At 40.6% G+C, this 21,801-nt stretch overlaps 1 protein-coding gene across 2 annotated transcripts; it reads left to right on the top strand.

Annotated features, from left to right (window-relative positions):
- Positions 1–212: 212 nt before the first annotated feature.
- Positions 213–21,157, top strand: LOC116381861 (chemokine-like protein TAFA-1). 2 transcript variants are annotated; one of them, XM_031844324.1, is made up of 6 exons: positions 213–558; positions 1,792–1,933; positions 18,460–18,600; positions 19,721–19,845; positions 20,036–20,122; positions 20,276–21,157. In XM_031844324.1, exons 2-5 carry the CDS (start codon positions 1,792–1,794, stop codon positions 20,066–20,068), a joined length of 441 nt encoding a protein of 146 aa, XP_031700184.1. In that variant the 5' UTR covers positions 213–558; the 3' UTR covers positions 20,069–20,122; positions 20,276–21,157. The 2 variants fall into 2 exon arrangements, with proteins under 2 accessions (XP_031700184.1, XP_031700185.1); XM_031844325.1 differs by having other exon boundaries at positions 1,789–1,933.
- Positions 21,158–21,801: the final 644 nt, after the last annotated feature.

Below are 21,801 nucleotides of genomic sequence, written 5' to 3'. Positions count from 1 at the left end.
TGATTTGCATTTGTCAGAAGCATATGATCAGGTGGAGTCCCACCATGCCCTCTAATCCAGAGGCAGTCTGGCTTTAAGACATGTGATACAGTCTTTACACACAGCGAGGCTGTACGGGAACATTTGTTTCTTAGTGCTCGCTGAGGGGGGGGACTCGCAGAGAGAGTCGCTGCTCAGAGGCTGCCTCTCACTGGAAGGATGCAGACGGTGAATGGAGAGATTCCACTACAGTTAATTAAGGAGCACTCGGCACGTGCCTGTAAATGCGAAGGGGCAAATGAATTCAGTGTCAGTGGGAGCAGCTCCTCAAGGGGATGCAGTGATATTTCAAAGGTGGAATTGAAAGAGCTGTAAATCTATTTCCTGACTCCGGCTTGACGGTCATTTCTGAATCACTGGACTGTTGCTATCAAAGTGTGGAGCAGAGAGGCAGAGTCACTGGAGTTCCCTCCTCGAGCTAAATTCAGAGTTATTAGATGGGATCAACATGAGCAGTATTATGGATGGATTTGTGTCATTCTGTTGAGATATTTATATACTCTTTGTTGGGTTGCTCAGGTAAGATTTCTTTCTTTCTACTCCGGCCAAAAATAATAAAGCATGCCATTGTCAAGAGATTTAGCTTTTTTGCAGAAAACTGGCAAATCATACAGTTACCTTGAAAATCAGTTTGTATTTTAATGCAAAATGAAAAATATTCACACATAATTATATTACATGGCACATTGTTGAGATAGACAGAAAGCTATTTTTCTGGTATTTTATTCCAAGATATGATTTAATTTTGATTATGCAGAGAATTGCAATCTCCTTTTAAGATGTTTATTCAGCAATTTTGCAATTGTCTGCACTCTGTCATTGTTACTTTAGATGATTAAAGCACAGTGAAAATGTGAAAGGGCTGAAAAGTATTCTGCACTCGTGAGTAGTCTGGAGAATGCACTTATTTTATGAATAGTATAATGGATGCAATACATAATTTTGATCAAAGTTTGTATGCACTTAAAACAAGTCATTATCATGCTGAACTCATATCCTGAAGAATTAAATACAAAAAATTTCAAAAGGCTAAAATAAGAATTAATACATTTAAAAAGATGGTTACTAATATAATGCTTGTTGGCCATTTGTTGCTGTAAATATAAAACTGCTGAAACATTTTTGTATTTTCACCTTCATAGATTTCCTTCACAGCCACCCATCTCCTATGACCAGGAGCATATACCTCGCTGTTGTTCTACTTCCTTTCCTTTTTTTAATTTAACAGCCTGGTGAAACATTACAAGGCTTTTGATTCCTATTACTGCTGTGTCACTGTCACATTATTCTGACAGATACAGAAATGCCTTGGTAGCCAGCTGCTTGCAACATCTTATCTTTCCTTAAGTTTGATTTAGGTGTTGAGGCAGGAGCACAGCTCAGGAGTTGAAGGAAGTCAGCCTGTCAGGGGAAATCTCTGCTGCATGGGAAAAACTCCCCAGGGATCACTCCACATTTGCAGTGTTGTGGCTCAGGGACAAGACAGGGCAAACTAGGAAGACGAAACAGTGAAGAAGTCATACTTATATAATCATGCTAATGATGAATTCCAATGACTAAAAGACTGAGGAGCGTTAAGGCCAATTATAGACCAGAGTGCTTGTACAAATATTATATTTTGTATACAAGTGTGTGTGTGCGTGTGTGTGTGTGTGTGTGTGTGTGTGTGTGCTTGATGGGGGGGGGTTTAAGGTCATAGGTTGAGAACATGATGTATTTTGCTTTGACTCCACCTCTGCCGGTCCTTAGCAGATGTGTCCTGTCATGTCCTGGCTGCTCTGTCTGTGCCTCTGGGTCAGTGTGACTGCCATTCAGCTGGGTCAGGCCACTTTCTACGACACCATCCAGCAGCATCATGGGACGAGGCCTGGACGAACCACCATCCACATGATCGGTGAGTCCTTTCTCTCCTGCTGTGGGTTCTACGGATCTCTTAACAGCATCAAAATGAGAAGCAAATGTTTTCTTTAAATGCCACCGGCCCTCGTTATGTTATTGTTGCATCCCGGGTGCGGTTGCTCCGAGATAATAACACTTGATCTTGTGGGTTTATATTTCCATCTTGACTTTATTACACTCATTGATATATTATCGGGTTAACTTGGACTAACAACCACTTATTCAGCGAGCACATTTTACAGGGGCTATTTTTTCATCAAGATGTGGTCTTGATAGCATGAGAATTTCTGTACTAAAGATCACAAAGACAGACAAAGAATGCCTTTGCGCTTTCCTTCTTGAGCTATTACAGTTGATATTCATGCTACACTGCTCCTTCTCAATTTGATCTGTGCGATTGTGGTCCCTGTGAAATTGCACTGAATAGAATATCACCAAATCATTGCGGTCAAACTTTTGTTTTCATCAGGCGGATGCGTGCCGTGGTTATGGTAAATAATTATGATCTCAGGATTCAACAGAGGAGAGGAAGCCGAACGCTGTCAGAACTTCAAAGCGAGAAGTGGCTGCTTGAGCGTGCTGGTCCTTGGTGTCTGTTATTTCCATGTGCCGGTGCACCTCAAGCATATCAGCAAGGGTCTTTTCAATACTCTCAATATTGTGAGTCAGAAGACTTTCTGTTCCAACACCTACATTTCATTACTCACGTATGCACATGTGTATTGGAGGAGAAAAAAAATTAAGAAGAAAAACTACACTCGCAAATATCTTCTAAAAAGTGGTCTCATGTCAACAAAAGGGAAATGGAATTAACATTTAAAATGTGCATTCAGGTACATCTTTGGAGAAAACAAGATCAAAGCGAGAATTTGAATCCTTCAGGACCCTCTGCCACTAAAAGTGTAAATGCGCTGTCATTCCATTTAGCATAGTATGGCTAGTCCTCACTCCTGGATAAATGAGATGCCAGTTTTATGAGAGGAAGATGGGAAGCCTGTCTGGATTGATTCTGACACTGGGACATTTGTTCTGTGCTGTGTGCCGTGTGCCTGTTGGATTGGTGGGAGGATTGGGGTTGACGGGTCATGAATTGGTGGCAAGAAGGCCATTGGTTGCAGACCATTGGGCCAATCATTAAAGGCAGCGAAAATGCCACAAGTTCACAGAGACTGGTTTTATCAGCGGAAATCGAGATTACAGAGGCCAGAGGGATCAGTTTTGTCCTTGCCAATAGAAATTTAGATCTATTGGAGGATGTTGTTTCAAAAACTAAGTCAATCATGCGTAGCTATATTTTGGAAACAGCCAAAGTGTGACCTGATGTTCAGACCCTGTCAACATACACAAACTCTACACATTTTTAGCTGTAAATAAAAACACGTAGTGTGAAAAGGCATTCGAGAAAGTAAGATTACAGATTTATGAGCGGCATCCAAACGCTCAATCCAAAGGTGTTCTCAGTGATAATTACTTTTGACAGCATATAAGCAACTGTTCCACTCGTGCACTAAGATATTGACAGCCTTATTGCAAAGAATATGTGTCCAGAAATCCATTAGCTGGATGACCCTTGAGTGGGTGCTTGTGTGTGCTCAGTGATTCGGACAAGGCAGCCGGTTTCCCAGGTCTACTTACAGTTTGCTGCCTGCCACTCTCTTAGATATGCTTACGGCTGGTCTCTGCCTTCCTGGTAGAGACAGTGTTGCTTTCTGCGCGGTATGATTCATGAGGTGCTGTATTTATTTGGTGCAAAGAGCGTGAACTGTGCACAAAAGATAAAATATTGTGTTTGTTGTGCGTCTGTAAAGTGCCGGGCGGAGATGTTTCTTTAGGGGTCATGCATTTCTCAACCCCTGGACATGTCCAGAGGAAACCACAGAAGAAGAATTCTCCTTATATAAATCATTGACTTGCTAAACAGAAAAATAAAGTCCCACTTGCATCGATTTTGAAACTTAATCCAGCATGAAAATATGCTTTGCAGGTGTGACAAATCACACTGTCAGGAGTAACATCTCAGCTCTTGTATGATATTTGGTAAAGACTGAAATGTATACTGGCTGCAGAGAGAACAAAGGTGCATTGAATGTGTGGAGCAGCAGTCTATTTCCCACAAGAAATCCTGCCATTGGTGATGCAGTGCATCATGTACAGGTGATAACAGAGACAAAAAGTATAGCGGCCGCCAGCGGCGGCCTTGCTCTGCTCCTTGCTTACTCCCACCAACAGTCGGCTTTGTGGGGTCAACCTGTTCATAAATGGAAGGTCATCTATTCTCAACACTGTGCGGATAATCTCTTGCTTGGTGGTTGCTGTGAAATGTGTAGCTGCGAGTGAACAAGCATAACGAGATAAGCTATTCAGAGCAGCAGAACCAGGGATAAAAGCAGAAGTAACTCACTTGTAAGTATCCACAGTATCTTATAATTTATTCAGCCTTAAGTCATAAATACTTTACTCTGTGTGATATCCGTTTCACTGTCTTCCTCTCGCATCACACTACTATGATAGTCCTCTATAGCCGCTGAGTTACCCTCCCTCCTCAGTCCCGTCAGTCCCTCTTAAAGATTTACCTTTTCAACACAGATGTAATTTCAATGTTTTCAACAGTTTTCTTCAAGAATATGGAGTATTTCTTTCCAGAGTGAAAATACCATTTAAATCCCTCAAGTCTCCCCTTCAGGAGCTTTAATGAGGAGTAGAGGATCAGGGCTTTTTTTTCCTCCAATGCACTCAAACAAAAGAAACCACTCGCTGGTGAAGCTCACAATGAAACAAACATGAAAAATGGATTTTCGGGCTGTCACAAACAAAGGTTGTATCCTCTGTGCACGGTTTTAGACACTGACGATATAATAGCTTTATATAATGCATCCTGGAGGCACATTATTTTGACATACATCTTCCTCCACCCCTCCCGTAGACCTCCTCTCAACCATGCTCTCACTAGTGTCATTGCTGCTCCACTGCAGTGCCAATGGGAAGTGGCGTGCAGCCTCAGCCGGAGGCCTCTCCACATCTGGAGCTCTGCAAACCCACTTTGTCCTGATGTTGTTACACATGCAACTGAGACGCCGAAGGACCCCTGACCACTCTGTAAAACACGAGAAACTTCCTCTATAGCCTTGGAAGTGGATTTCATTTGCTTTATTGGATCTGTAGTAAGGAGAGGCAAGGCTGGTATATTTTACCAGAAATAAACTATTCATGTCATTTCCTCGGTTAGCCCTAAAAGAAAAATACATATTTAAGTAAATTAATCTAAGGACAATCAGTGGCCTAATTATTACTGTATGCTCACTGCTACAAATCGGTTTTACATATTTCAGTATTTCTCATTTATTTCCTCTTTCAGACTATGAATTATTCATTAGAGAGAGCTCCTCTAAGCTTGTGGATATTTGTTTAAACAGCATGTTTAATTGAGGTCTTTCAGCCAATTCTGTGCAGGGGCTATGGTTTGTGGTCACAACGCTTATATGCAAAATGAATTCATCTGGCCCACAGCTTAATTAATTAGCCAGCTTTTTCTCTTAAGACTACACCAGCTGACTACAGCAGCTGTTTCTTCTCTAGAATCCCTAAGCATTAATAAGAGGGGTGTTAACTGCAGGCAAAGTCCACAGCTCGATACAGTGTCGGGGTGGGGGGACTACAGAGAGAGCAGGCCCTCTAACAATGTATTGAGTGAAGAACGGGCTCCGGCAAGTGATTCTGATTGCCATCCTGGAAATATACCTCTGTTCAAAGAAGTAGTCCAATTTAAGTACTGTAGAAAGGTGCACTCTGTAGAGTACAGATCTTCTCCAGGTGCGTCTTCAACGACCACTGCTGTATGGTGTGATTGAATGAATACAACCCACTATTTCCACCCCGATGGGTCTCTAGGCACAGAGTAGCGGCTGGGGGTTGGCGATGCACTCAGCTGTGTTATCACTAGCGGCCCCTACCGGCCGGGGGGCTGTTAAGAGTGTGAGTGAGGATGCCAGCAGGCAGTCAACAGCAGTATAAAACAGGCAATAAAAGGTGTTTTGAGAAAGTGTGGGTCACCGCAACCAAGAGAGGCACATGGCTGGAGACATTATGTGTTTGGGTAGTCTGTCCATCCGGTCAATTCTTGTGAATGCAATATGTCTGGAATGCACTGGAGGGAATTTCTTCAGATTTGGCACAAACGTCCTGCTGGACTCGGGGTTGAACCTAATTATTACAATTTCACACACATGTCTTATAGGATAAAAGGATTATCAGTGATGGTATTTTGGACAGACATGGATGTAAAGTGTAACTTGACAGGTTGGCGGAGGCATAAAACCGCAAGGCAGTAATTCCAGTTTTAGTAAATAAGACAGTAGAGACAACAAAATTAATTCCTATTCCACATTAACTATAAAATAAAATAAAAATAAACTGTTAACTAGAATAAAACAATACTGTAGTTTCCTTTTTTGATATTTTGTCAAATGTAGATATGTAATGATTGCTGGGTAATATGTATATTTCTATTGTCCAATGTCAAGTCTCCTTTGTGCTAGACTATTTGACAAAAGATACGATGGTGTGTGAGTGGTTGTGTGTGTGGGGGTTATTCAAAATAATAATAATAAGTAACTAGCATGCGCTAGGGCCAATCATAATAATGATTGGGGCCCATCTACCTTACGCCACTGTATAAGATAATATATATTAGAAGAAGAAGAAGAATCTAAAGCAATGCTAGCAGCTCTGTGAGACTGCACTTTCTGTATGCACAGCTGTGCTTTGAGCTAAATGCTAACATCAGCAACATGTTCACCATCCTTGTTTGCAATTAGCACTAAATACAAATTTGAGCTGAGGCGGTCATTAGCACATTCCATCCATTAGCTATACCCGCTTATCCTTGAGGGCAAAATATTTTGGCAATCCATTCAATGGTTGTTGAGATATTTCAGTCCAGATCAAAGTGGTCGAATGACAAACCGACATTGCCTCGCTACGACATACAAACAAGGATTTCCAACAACTTCAACATTCTGACACAAGAGAATCGTTAGAAACAAATAGTTTGAAAAACAGCAGGGACTTAATGGCTTAATTGAATCCATTAGAAAGTATAGGCTTTAACACCATTGACCTCAGGTTTCTAAAGAGACCCGTTTCAGGGTTAAAAAATATCAACATTGAACAGCAGTACAGGGGCTGGGCTATAGTCAACCACTGTTCCAATTTTTTATTCTGGAACTCAGACTTTTAAGTCCTGTAATTTGTAGGATGTAAGCTGTGAGTAGGGGGTATTATACTAAAACGATTATTTGAATCAGGATAGAGTGAACTGGAATAAACCAAATGTCCTGTTCCAAACAGATAATGGGGAATATACTGTTCCAACTGAAATTATGGGGTACATTTATGTTACAGCACTGCCACCATGAATGCCTCTGGCCAAAAAAAGAAAAATCATCAGTTCATATAAAGGAGTTTGCTTTTTAATAACTGCAGACCACATTTTGCCTCAGAACGGCATTATTAGTTGATCTTTTGTAAACCACTTTGCTCCGTTGGGTAGAAGAAGCAGAACATGCTCTTGGGATCATTAGCAAGAATTTAAGACCCTTGTTTTGTTTAGTAGTTGGCAGCAGTTTTCTAAATATGTTGTTGTGACAGCCGACATAGCTGAAGGATACTTGACTCCGAAACCCTGAGTCCTGATAAAAGTGTTCAGCTTGCTTTAATCCAGAAATAGTCCAAAACAAAGCTCAGCTATTACAGACACTATTGTGTAACCAAATAAGTGTTTTTGCCCGCATTAGACCATTTTCTGGAAACTGATTGTGCCTGCAGAACATTTAGAACTTTACAAATAAATAAATCAGTGGCTTCTAAACAGAGTTTATGTCTTACATTAATCTTTCATATTGATAAATGTGTAATGATGATGTTAGGTGTAATTGGTTTTAAACTGCCACTACTGTGAATAGTGTCTCTGCATTAGAACAGGGTTGTAGAAACTTTTGAAAAGGGATAGAGTTTTAAAGAAGGGGTACATTATATATTCATTGTAATTAATTAAAATGTAAACATTGTGGGAAATAATATTGATAAATAGCTGCTATTTTTAAGTCCAAATAGCTCACAGCCATAGACAGGTAATGAAACAATGGGCCCTTTGCTTCACTTTGGGGAGTTTGTACTTTTTTTTTTTGTCGTTTCACATCTCTTGGAGTCTGTTTTCCTTCTCTTTGTGGCTTCACAGATATAGAAAAGGACCAGACCTGACTGTCTTTGCATTGAGTTTGAGTGACTTTCCAATGGGAAATGTTACAGTCCCTTCATACAGAGGTTCTGGTCCAGGGACTCAGAGCCCGTTCCCGTGAGGCCCATTCAGTAATACATGCATGATACTTTGCTTATGCTCGTGCAGTACACCCTGACCTTAATACTCAATGTGTCCTCCGTTGCAGTATTCTCTTAACAACTGGGGGGTGTACAAAACACATCTCCTGTGCAGAAGCAAAATGTCATCGAGTGTTAATGAAGGAACATCTTTTCATTAAACAATGACAGGAAAGTGAACGCCACAAATCTGAAGCACTTTATCGCACCGTACCGGGACTCTTGTCAAATTTCAATCTTGGGTTAAGCCTATTTGAAGTCCCACCCTTAAAGCCACTGAGTTACAGGGTAACAGACTATTGTACACGCTGTGCCCGGCACAATGATAGCACTTGAAATTTCTCTTGATTAATAACACACACAAAAAAATCAATCCAAGCTCTTTTATCTTTTGTTCCCATGCCAGAGAATCAAAACAAGCCCTCACAATGGAAAGAATCCCATCATCACCACACTTCACAGTAATTGCTGATGTCAGTGGTTGCACAAGCCTGTGTGGGTTCATGTATGAGCACTGCTCCTCTTTAATTCAACATTTTTTCCCATGAAACAAAATCTACTGCTAAACTAATGATAGCTTTGTGTCCCCACTGTTTGTAAATATTATATCAGGGAGCTCAGACGTTCTTGTCTTATGTGTACTGAGGATTGCTCCTGCCAAGGTAAAACGTTACTCTGCTGTTTTTTCCTGTAAACCCACATCAAATGGAGAGTAGTAACGCATTTGTCACAGGGCGTTTTTGTCCCTTTTTTTTCCTTTGTGGATGATTTCAAGGTGTGGCAGTCGTCAGGCTCTCCCTGCTCTTTAGAACATGAAAAGGGTTTTTGTCACTTCACTGTTGGCCGTTCGTGGTGAGATTTAGATGATTTGGCGACACACTTGTGAGACGCCTCGTTTATTACAAAGTAGTTACAATTGGGTCTGTAAATTCCGAGCAATTGCATGTGACTAATATCCTACCATCCCAAATGGGCTCAGTGTGAAGAAAAAGTACTTCTATTAATTCACCCTCTGTATTTGTAGTGGTGAAAAGGGGACCTTATATCCTAATTTTTTTCTTTTTTCTTATTGAAAGAATTACTTCTTGCTGATTAGGAAAAATGCTTGAGAGATCATTTCATTGCCTTTGTGATTCCACAAGCCTATTTTAAATGCTTGGCAGGAATATGAAATTCATTATCAGTACTTAGACCTCATTAAACTGAAAAGAGGCATCTCAACTTACTAATTGGTTCCAAGGGGGGAGGATAGTGTGAGAAATAAGCAAAGTAATTAATATTGGCTTTATCAGGCTCTATTGCAGATTTTAGGGTTTTTTTTTCTGCTCTAATATCTCCACAGTGTGTCATAAGTCATCTGGCATATTTACACTAAAGATCCAATTACCTTTCCTGGAGAGACTGGAGTGTGCATGTGTGAAAGTTGGGGACAAAAGTGGGGAATATATTTTGTCCAATATGAACAACACAATGGCAGGATTGACTAAAACGTTTCATGTCCTGCCTCTGTAGATGAAATTACAATATAAAAGCAGGTAAATGTCGTACTTTTTTTAAAAGGATCATATTATGATCTGATTCTGTGTCTTGTAATCTAGCTAAATGTAATGAAGCAGTCAGTAAAATATACATAACTACAATTTAAAACGTGTTCTATAGGCGCTGAAAATATTACACCATACAGCAACACATGTTCTATACCTCCCTTAACTGCAGTAAGATGTGATCAAAATGTTGATCATGTGACACAGCCGGCTCCGTTGCATCAGACCGAATAAGTACAGAACCCTCTCCGCCAATTTCTCCCTTTATCAGCTCGCAGGTGTTGCATAATCGTCACAGCCGACCCTTCAGAATACATCATACAGCACGAAAGGTCATTTAGCTGTGTATTATGCATTAATACACGGTTTACATGTTGCAAGCACATTGGTACGCTGCGTAAATTGTCTGTCCGGCAGTGAGAAGGCCAGCAGTCACATCAGAGACTAGCAGCTGTTCTCTAAAGGTTCTCTGACTCGACTCTCTCTCTCTTTTTCCTTTTCTTCCTTCTGAATGTAACTCTTTCATCAGCACAGGCGATCTAAAAATATGAAATACCAGTTCTGGACATTTGCCAGTTGGGGGAAAAGGGCTAGAACGAAAGACAGGAACAGCTTGACATTTAGAAATGAGTGACATCTCACTGACAGAAGATGTGTTTTTACATTATTATTTTTCCATTTCAAGAAGCTCAGATGTGAATGTGAGTTAGAGGAGGATAGCTTCGATAGAGTCCCTTTGTTTATGTGTTTAATGGACGTGAAAGCTGCTGTGCGATTGCTGTTGTACAGTGAATTTCTGGCATGCTCAACAAGCCACACATCCCCATGAAAGCCAAATAACCACATGGCATTTTTTTTGTGCAAATCAGAATAGCATTTAATGCCCTTGATCAGGACCAGACTTGCAGTGTCCTGGGCCTGTGTTGAGTGTGACAACAGAGAGGACAGACTTTAAAGCTCATATGCAAATGCAAAATCCATTCCCTACCACTCACTGCTTCCTCTGTTCCATGCAGTTTTCATGCATCTTGAAACAACAGCAGCTCTTCTCTGTTTGTAGTCATTTTGCATTTCAGTAGTATCACCCATCTTTGGCCCACTGCACAGGACCAATCTTACGGCCTCCTTGTGTGACACGCTGTCAAAACCGCCCAGCCATATTTCAAGACTTTCTATGCTTTCATTGTCATGGACAGTGATTTTTTTTGTTATGGTAGCAAATAGTAGTTTTGTATGCTTTGTAAATTGTTCTGATTCTCTCCAGCAAACACATGCAATCTCTCCCATAAACAAACATGCACACACACACACACACTCACGTGCAAACAAAAACAAACAAATATGTGCATTAAAAAAAGAAATCCAGCTTGTTAAGAAAAAAATATCCTCAAGTCTTGACACCTTTGCTATCTGAAGCTTTTTCCCCAAACACTGTTAATTCTCAAAACATTTTGAATTCTCAAGTTTGCTCAAGCGTTTGGTTTACACCAACACACAACTCCTCTGCATTTTCTTCAACCTCAAAACAAATTTGCCTCGCAGTTTATCGAGCAATATGTCACTCACTTTCACCCCAGCGTTTGTCTGGAATAACAACAGTAGCTTCAGATGTATTCACAGAAGGAAGGGTAAAAATAGTCACTCAATTTGACACCATGCAGTCATATGTTTTGTACCTCTCACTGTCTTCCATCTGCATTAATTTGACATTCTCTAATCTGGCGCTCCCTTTTCCTGTCAGCGACAGAACTGCTGTAGCCTGTTGGCTTGGATGTCTGCAGAGAGCATGCACAGAGAAAGTGGAGACTATTATGGGTCACCTTGGATGCATTTCCCATTAAAAGGTGACAGGCATGCTGTTCTAAAACACGGACTGCCGTGGTTTGGAAATCCGGACCTGCTGTCATTTGTAAATGACTTTTAAGCTATTAAAAATAAATTACCGCAGGTCGCACAGACCAGGAATTTGCATGGACTTACATGTGCCATGGACTCTGAGCTTGGAGGGAGCTACCGGTATTCAGATGCCACACAGTTATCAGTTATATCGTCATGTGGCACTAAGAAGTGTGAGCCGAGTGTGCATATTCAGTACAGGGTGTACAAATTGTGCCATTGGCTGCCAATCACCGAAATCCAAAGCCCTAGAGAGACAATAAATTAAATTGAGTCCCTTAGGCTATCCATTTGGCTTGTATATGGAGTGCAACAGTGACTGCTCTCACAGCTATCCTTTCAGTCATACACTAAATCCATATTTCACTTGGATTATTAGGTTTTACTTCAATGATTAATGTTCAGAATCCCTCTATAAATTGCACATATAGTACATTTTCATGTACACACAGTGTCGGACGCCTGGAACAGATGGCAGAGAGTGTTGCCATTCAGACGATATACTTGCTATCAGGATCTCCAGAGACAAACCACACAGTCTGGGCTCATTACAGTAGACAGCGAGTCATTGCATACTTATTGCATACTGACGTTTCTATTGAGATAGACTAACCATTTTCCTCTGTGCAATGGCTGTTACATCACATTTGAAGAACCATTTACTGGTCCCACAAGAACTCTGCTCACATTCATTAGGCAGGCAGAACTGCAGATCTACAGAAATTCAGAATCGGCCCTACGCGTTCAAGTCATGCATGATTTGACAGCATTTGCCTTCGTCGAGGCTTTGCTGTCCATAACTCATCCGATTTTGATGTGCCGTTGTTGGCTTGCAGCGTGACCCATTGTGCCAGAGACCGTCGGCTCGATGGCACTCAGCATCTGAGACACTGCTGCTGCCAGGTGTTGTTATTTGTGTAGATAATAGCATTAGAGTTAAATGCTCTGACAAATTTCCACGTGGTAGACTTGAACAAAGCAGATCCCTCTGTGAGAAGTTGTGTAGCATGTCAGAGGGTTTGTTATGTTTCGCAAGTCCTTTTACTTTCACTATTCAATTTATTTACTGTCAACACACTGGTACATCTTGATTTGCAGACATGAAAGGAGCCATACTGTGATCGGCAAAGAATAGAAAATAATTGAATACATTTGAATTGAAGACCCAGAAATACTGAAAAATGGGGGTCAAGATGTGTCCAGAATATATTTTAAACTAGCTTTTTTTTCTTTTGGTGTCATATTTGTATGGTGTATGTGACAAAATAATTTTGGATTTCTTTCATTTTTGGAATACACAAGCAGACATTCAACCCATGTTCCTTTACAACAAGGCAATCAATCGTTTGACGTGAAACTCGATTATGTTTTTCGAATACTGAAAAAGCTCCCGAGTTGCTACAGTTGGACTGGAGAGTCTGACAGCCTGCTATAGAGTCGGATGATAGAAAATCATTAGACAGGCCTGCTATTGAGGCAAGTTATTTATTCTTGACCTTGGAAACGGCAGTTAACAAAAGAATCTCATCTCACCACCAGGTTTATTTGCGATGTTTCTTCTTTAACGTAAGGCTGAGTTCTTCTTCTTGCATTTACAATTCAAATGATTCTCTATAAGTTAAAGTAAGATTTTAATTTAAATAAATGTCTGTCAAGTGTCTGTCACCGAAAGAAGTAACACAATGGTGACTGAGCCTGTGGCTCACTGATGAATGCCCTTGCAATTGTACTGTGTCTGAACGAGTGTCTGTGGTGACTGGTGTTCAATCGCCCCAAGTTCTCCCACACAACTTCCCTTCTCCGTTCTCTACACTGGCTCCCTGTAAGAGCTCGCATCCAGTTTAAGACTCTGGTGCTAGCCTACAGGGCAGTGAAAGGAACAGCTCCTTCCTATCTCCAGGCCACGGTCAAGCCCTACACCCCCGCCCGACCACTTCGCTCTGCTGCCTCGAGGCGATTGGTCGCCCCGTCGCTCAGAGGTCCCTGCGGCCGATCGACCCGGTCGCGGCTGTTTTCTGTCCTGGCCCCACAGTGGTGGAATGAACTCCCCACTGACGTCAGGACAGCAGAGTCGCTGCCCATCTTTCGGCACAGGCTGAAAACTCACCTCTTCAAGAAGCACTACCCTGAGCCTTCCACTTAGCACTTAATGTATTCATACTAGTTTGTTGCACTTATTGTATTCGTATTAGTTTGTTTCTGCAATGTACCTTTGCTCTGGTTTATGCTCCTAGATGCTTGTTTAAAAAAAAGGAGATGCACTTATGACTTCTGGTGACTAGTTCTCTTGAATACCTATGTTGAATACACTTATTGTAAATCTGTTAAAACCAGTGAGAAGCCTTGCTGCTGCATTCTGAACTACATTCCACCACTGTGAACACAACCAAGCAGACTCCATCTGCTGATGAGGATGGACCAAGTGGTGAGACGGTTTTTATTACTACATCAGAATGCATCTTACTTATAATAATGAATAATCCTTTGAATGGTAAATGCAGACTAGGAAGAAGCACTCAGCCTTAAGTAAAAGTAGAAACATCACAAATAAATCAATGGTGTTTTTCTTTTACATTTTGTTATCTGCTGTTTCCAAGGTCTTACCTCAATAACAGATCTGCCAAATGTTCTCATCATCTGACTCAATAACAAGCTGTCAACTCCAGTCGTCAAACAAGTTAGACAAACATAATCATAGAGTTTCACATCAAGCGATTGATTGTGAGCACTTGAGAGCCATAGTGCCGAACAGAAGTAACAACAGTATCCCCATTGTGTACTCCTTTCCACCACCATGTAAATATAAGCATTTCAGAAAACAAATTAACATGCAATTAAGGCAAAGTGTTTTCGAATTCAATTAGATTTGGCTAAATATTAAGATGGCACTGATGTTTAATTCATATTAATTTATAAAAACTATATCTGTACAATGCATGAAGAAGGCCGTGGTCAGCTTGGTCAGCGAACACGTGACTTTAATCCAAGACAGACGAGTGCAGATGAGACCGAGAAGAGACAATTTGGACCAAACAAAATACATTTTTTTTCCACAGCCAGAACAGAAATCTCTGCACAGGAGAGAGATCAACAAAAGACACACCGCTAACAAATCATCCCAGAGACTACGACAGAACCTTCACTAATATAGCACAAAGTTAGGACTTTTTTCAGCGTTTTCGGGCCTGAAAATGAGCAGTGGCCTGTTGGGCGCATGTCAAAGGTGGCCACCTTGTTAGCTCACAGCCTCTGATTCCTGGCTCAGAGAAATAACGAGGCAGGAGCACAGAGCGTGGCAACAAAAACAGGGCGGTTCCAGTTGAGACCCTCTGCTTTGGTGTGACCCCTAACCCCACGGAGGACAATTTCAGTGTGACCCTTGTTGCCTGTCCTTCAAAAATGTTGCTGGAGAGACACAAAAACTCACACACTCACACTCTGAAGCTGTCATTTGAGAGGCTGACTTTGTCTCCGATAATGGGGGGAAATGGAAATACAGAAAACAATTATACCCTTGCATGGTTCCAGCCTTCACCTGATGAGAGCGTTCATCTCCAGCCATGTTTATTCTCCGTCTCCCTCTGAAATATTCATAATGCAAAGACGGGGTCTCGGAGCATGCAGCGTGTTGTACTCGCAGGCTGGGTGAACTTGAAAAATGCTCATCCGTGTTGCATCGCTTCTGTTTAAAAAGGCACCCAGTACACCTGCCAGCTGGAAATACCACACTGATTTGCATTTTTATTTGATTTTAATGTATTCTTCGGAGGTGATGATTTCCAAATATAGTATCCCGATTCTTTGCTCTGTTTGCTAGCAACAAGCATTGCAAGTTAATTCTGTTGCGTAGAGTGTTTTTAATAGATCAAAGAGGAAATCTAGGGCTGTCTTATGCAATTAAGGAGATGCATTAAAAAGAACAAACCCCTGTGGGCTGTTGTTTTCAAATGATGCCCCACTGCTTCCACTGGTACATCACGATTAAAGTTGCGCAGACATGCCCTTTTGTTGAGTGCATCAGACAGGAGGCAGCATTCTCCCAGACCAGATACAAGATCTGGATATTTTTAAGTTAAACCAAAGGCTGTTGATGTTTTCTGAAATGCAGAGCCAGAAGTCATCATAATCCCCGAAAAACTCGACAGACTTGGCAAGAAGCAGGAAAAAGACACGCTCTCTTCATTCTTTCCTCCTCTTGTATGGAAATGTTGTTATCAATTTTGTAACTTCAAAACGCCTTATCCAATCAACACCTTGACACTAGTTTTGTTTATTATTACTTGTTATTTAACTCAGCAAGAGCAGATTAACAACCAGGCACCGCACATATTCTGCATATCCACGCATGAGAAACACACAAATCTCGAATGAACTGCAGTCAAGTTTATTCTGACTTCTCTTAAAAGTTGTATGGGCATAAGTGGAGATGATTCTTTTCTTAAATAATGCAATGTGGTAGATATTAGAGAATCCAGAGTGAATCGAGCCCACTTCTATCCAGCAGGTCAAGTGGGGCGCTGTTGGTTAATCCCCACAGGAGCTCACACGATGGTTCAATTATATCCAGAAACTGACACTCAACTCTTTCTCAACTGTCCTTACTGACTTTAAGCTACTTTATGGCTGAGTTTCTAATTAACAAATGTTCTCTGTAACAAAACGATCTGAAAATGTATGCGTCCCCACTCTTGTAATGCCATTTGACATGACTTGTGATCACAAAAACACTTAATTTTAGCCCCAAATTAGCATTTAGGCAGTAAATAAACACATTTTTCAAACTATTTTAGAGGCCAAACTATTAATCTGTTAGTTGATTAACAGAATATCATTTTGCAATAAGAGTTTAAAAATGTTTTTCTCTCAGTTAACTAATCAATTAACCGATCACTTGTTACATACATATGATTCTGTGCATTGAAGCAGTAATTATCCATTTATACATCAGCTATGGATGCGTCATAAAACAAGCTATAAAGGAGTATAGTTATTGACAAATGAAAATATTTTTATATCCTCTTACAACTATGTTATGGGTTTTATTCAGTGTGTTTACTTATTCTAAATGCTGATGAAGGAATGTTGAAGTAAACACTAATTAATGTTACCACTTGGATTTATATATTGATTGAATTATGATTGACTGAGCTGCATTGACTGACTTGCTGTTCCAACTACGGTAGACTTTCCTTCTACGATGCTGCATTCCTGCTTCTAACTCCTCACGAACCAAAATATTCAAATGCAGTGAAGCGATATATGCAAATCCAGCCATGACACATTTCACAAACCCACAGCTCATTGTCAAACATTACTTCAAATCACTTTGCAGGCAAAATACCGGCTACTTTTTGCCCCCTCTCTACACTTTTTCTCCCCTCAACCTCCTTGATCTTGTGTGTCGTGCTGACGGGTGTAATTGTCAGATGGTCCTTTGCTGCACAACTCTCATATGTGGAGAGTCTGAGCGCAGTGGGTGGGAGAGGCCAGCGGTTGAGGTGGGTCGAGTCCGTTCGGTCCAGTCCTCTTAGCCTTCGGGGCAAAGTCAGTAGCTCGGCGATAATTGCATGGTTGAGCCAGTGTTCATATTCATGATAACCCTGAAGCAGGCCCCTCCTCCTGTGAATAGATGTAGGTTTTTTTTCTGCCTGCTCTCACACATCTCTTCATCAATTCAACAAGCTGCAGGGGTCTCGCTCGCTCAAAGAGTGTAAATCACAATTTTTCTTGTTTACAGCACACTTGTGTAATGTTTCAGTTATTTTTGATTAAGCATGAGATACATGCCATTAAGGTACCAAAAAATACATTGCACAAAAGTATTGTAATATACCTTTTTTAAAACATGGATATGATAGTCAGTAGTGGAGGAAGTATGCAGATTGTTTAAGTAAAAGTAATAGCATTGTAATGTAATAATAGCTTGTTGCCAGTAGAATTACTCAATTCAAAATCCTACATAAATTAAATTAAAGGAGTCTTCATTTTGTTGTGACATAGTGGATAATGTGAGCAATTATTGAAATGAAACCATGAGAGAAATGTAGAGGGGAACTGTCTCTTTGGTGGAACTGCTTACAACTCGCATATGAAACAGGACAAAGGGCCACAAGCACGCACAATTTTAACAACAGGTGTACAGCCAAAAAGCTTAGAGACCACTGGTTTAATGCATTTTATAAAGTTATCACAGTCAATTTTCATCCTAAAAGTAAGCAGTAACTACAGTTGTCGGATTAATTTAATGAATGGCAAATGTTTCATTGTATGGAAACGTAATTTTTAGGAGACAAGGCTGAACGATTAATCTGTCCGTTATCAAATATTTTGGTCAAAAAAATATTAGAAAACCAAGACAATGACTTCTAAAGTCTCGTTTTGTCCGACCAGCTGTCCAAAACTCAAAGAAATTCAGCATTCAGCGATATAGAACAGAAAAACCTTGAAATTGCTTATGATTTTCTTACAATTGATCTAGGAATAAAAAGTACAATATTTATTTCTAAAATGTAGTGACGAAGTATAAGTAGCCTAATAGAAAGTACAAGTACCGAAAACTAGTACTTGAGTAAAACACTGATGACATGTCTGGTCACAAATGTCCACACAGTGAGGAGTTCAGATGTTCTCAGAAAGCTCTATTGATCACCCTTGAAATGCCGATTTAATGCAGTTTGTCGTCTGTTTTTTTTTCTTTCCTTATCAGAGGGGGGCACATGTGAAGTAATCGCGGCTCACCGATGCTGCAATAAGAATCGTATTGAGGAGCGGTCTCAGACGGTGAAGTGTTCTTGTCTGCCGGGGAAGGTGGCTGGAACCACCAGAAACAGACCTTCATGTGTCGACGGTGAGTATTTTAGCATATAAAGAAAAAAGAATGCTTAATATGTTTTAAAACAATGCTGTCTAGAGGTGGCACAAGTAGGTTTTGAATGCAAGTCACACTGCAGGAAAAGAAAGGTTTCCATTTTTTTTTTTGATTTGATTCAACTTAACATGCACGGTATACAAAAAGTAAAATCCTGACAAAACTACTTTGTAAATGTTTTGTAAAGATACAGAGATCTGTTCAAATAAAAGCTTAAGTCTCCCTTGCAATGCCTTGTCCCAGATAAGATTAACATTACCTTGGATAATGTCACAACCAAATACTGTTGCTGACAGACAGCAGAAGGTATCTGCAGGGGTAAGCTTTACTCCAGCAGTCATACACAACTGCTGAATGTAGCGCACCTCGGGGAAGAGTAAAGAAGTGAAGACTAAAAAAAGCAAAGAGATGCAGAGGACAGCGGCTGTTGATTACATAGGTATCGTGTAGATATTTCATGATGGTTTTACACATGCTTTGACAAATGTCTGCTACATAGACTCAATCCCTTGGTGCCGAGGTCTGACACAACTAAAACACATTTTGGCTTTAGGAAAACCTCTCACCTGCAGCTTTTATCTTAAATCCTTTAGCAAATATGACTGAAATCTCAGAGCGGTCAGGGGGAATAGGAGGTTGCTGGATGTCAGCTCTGACAGATCCCTTTCCTTCGCCACACATTACAAACCATTTACTGTCTACTTACCCTATATTTAAGGCAATTTTCTCTCCTGACAGTAGAAATGTGGCATGCATTGAAGTCAAGTCACAGTCACATCTACCAATCCACTCACTCTGTGAAAAGCCCCAGTTCCACCCATAACATTCATGTATCCTAAGACTGCATCTAATAAAGAAACTGTCTTGTAATAGGTAATGGTTTTGCACAGTAACAAGTTGTCAGAAGCCCATACATGTGACACATAGAGCCAACAATCCTATTGCCACCTTTGACACTACGCAGTTGATGATTAGGATTAGACACCCCCGCCTAATGGCCATCCATCTGCAAAGTGCCGTGTTGTGCAAATGGGTTTTGCACTCTGTTAGGGTGTACGGCACCTGCATCACCATTTCTCTTTGTCTTCGCTGCCTGTAGCATCCATAGTAATTGGGAAGTGGTGGTGTGAGATGGAGCCTTGCCTGGAGGGGGAGGAATGCAAGACGCTCCCTGACAACTCAGGCTGGATGTGCTACGCCGGCAACAAGATCAAAACCACAAGGGTAAGGTAACCTCTCTTGACCGCGGGGAACACGACATTATGGCGGAGAGGTGGGAGAGAAATGTGCAGCGCTGCGACACTCGCTGTGGAATCAACAAAGCAGCATCGTTAGCGCGATTGAATTTCACTGCAAATTGACATGTTAGCAACACTGTCTGACCCCTCAATTTCCTCCTTCTTTTTCTTGTCAGAACACTCAGCCATACACAACATCAACATATTAACACTTTGCGGAATGGATGCAAGGGAACGCCTCTGGTGGAAAGGTTAATCTGCAGGTCAGCCTCTTAATTTATACTGGGACGTTGGTATGCTAATTCATTTCTCTCAGCTGTCTTAATTGCTAAGCTTTGTGGAGGGAAAACACACAGTTTATGATAATTAATGTGATATTCACATCATCCTAAATATGTCTTTCCTTCTTGTTTCAGCACTGTCACAGGACCAATTATCACAAAGACAATGAACCCATTGTTGCTGTGAGAACTGTGAACACTTCTCAGATTAAAGTGTAAAAAGATGTAGAATACTTAAAGCACATCCTGCTCAAGGCCACTGAAAATACTGACGCTCCAAGATGCCTGCGGGGAACTTCATCATAACCTTGTAATGAATATATTTTCACCATTTCTTTCCAACTTTGAGATGGAATGTGAATGTCTGTGCATTTGAATTAGTATCTGGAGAGCATTTAACGTCCCTCCTCAGACATCAGTAGGACAGACGTTCACTACAAAGCGCCAAACAAGACAAGAATACATCAAAAGGACACGAGATGAGCAAGTACAGTAGTTGACAGCTCTCAGGTTTTTCTTTTTTTACATATATATTGTAAGAGGAAAAATATTGTACAGAAGTGTTTGTCCTTTTCTTGTGTACATGAACTTTATTTATGGTGGTGTGGAAAAACAATCATTCGAGTCCCTGAATGCAGTCTTGACCATCCCTCTTGTTACCCACAAAACCCAACACAGCCAAATGTTGATGAGTTCAAGGATGTGTGGGTGTTAAGATAAAAAAGATGAATTGTGAGGAAGATGTTTTGCAAATACAGCTTGTGTGTCTTGATACTGTACATTTTACCATTTTTGTTTGTATGGTACTTGTATGCCTTTGATCACCTCTTAAATGGCTTTACCAGTCGAACTTGGTATTATGTCAGCTACCCTGAAACTGATTGATTCACCAAAAACGTGATACCAGTAGGTTGTTTTCGATACTTGAAATGCCTTATTTGTGTTAAATCATTCAAAGATGATATTGTACATGATTGATATGCTGAAATTTCATTAAAGTCACTGTTCCTGTAACTGATGTGAGTGCATCCTTGCCACTATCCTCACAGGTGTCAGTTACAGTACCAGCGCTCATAATATCTAAATACACCTTGATGCTAAAGTAGCCAAACCATTGGGTTTGACATTTTGGACAATAGGTATTCCTTTCTTACCAAAAGCTAAATGAGAATATTAGTACCACTCTCATAATGTCTGTATAAATATGAAGTTGTAATCAGAAAACAGTAAGCTTTGCTTAGAATAAAAACTGGAAACAGCGAGCCTGGCTCTTTCCAAAAGGTAACAAAATCTGCCAATCAGCACCTCCAAAGCTCACTAATTAACTCATTATATCTCATGTATTTAATCCGACTAAAATGGAAGTGTAAAAATGACAAGTTGTGGTGTTACAGGGGATATTTGGTCAGGCTATAGAGAGCCGAAGTTAAACCTGAACTGCAAGGTTTTATCCAGAGGTAAATCTCATTCAAAATCATGTTGACCAGCAATTAACAAAAAAATCCAGCCTTGTATAAACCTGGACACACGCCACATTTTTCATGCCTTCAAATCCACAGTTGTCAATGTATGACATGGCATGAGTGATGCCCCGGAGTTAGCGACAACTTAAGCTCAGGCTCACTTCAGCTGCTACTCAACAGTATGTCATGTTGTTAAGG

Source organism: Anarrhichthys ocellatus, unplaced genomic scaffold (genome assembly GCF_004355925.1).
Source record: "Anarrhichthys ocellatus isolate YVR2014 unplaced genomic scaffold, GSC_Weel_1.0 scaffold5, whole genome shotgun sequence".
Lineage (NCBI taxonomy): Eukaryota > Metazoa > Chordata > Actinopteri > Perciformes > Anarhichadidae > Anarrhichthys > Anarrhichthys ocellatus.
This window is presented reverse-complemented; position numbering and strand designations above follow the sequence as displayed.

Excerpts from the sequence above, each read along its gene's own strand:
- LOC116381861 (XM_031844324.1), top strand. The coding sequence starts at position 1,792 with ATGTGTCCTGTCATGTCCTGGCTGCTCTGTCTGTGCCTCTGGGTCAGT. Across the intron at positions 18,601-19,720 it reads CAGACCTTCATGTGTCGACG|CATCCATAGTAATTGGGAAG; the intron begins GTGAGTATTTTA and ends CGCTGCCTGTAG. Across the intron at positions 19,846-20,035 it reads ACAAGATCAAAACCACAAGG|AACACTCAGCCATACACAAC; the intron begins GTAAGGTAACCT and ends TTTTCTTGTCAG.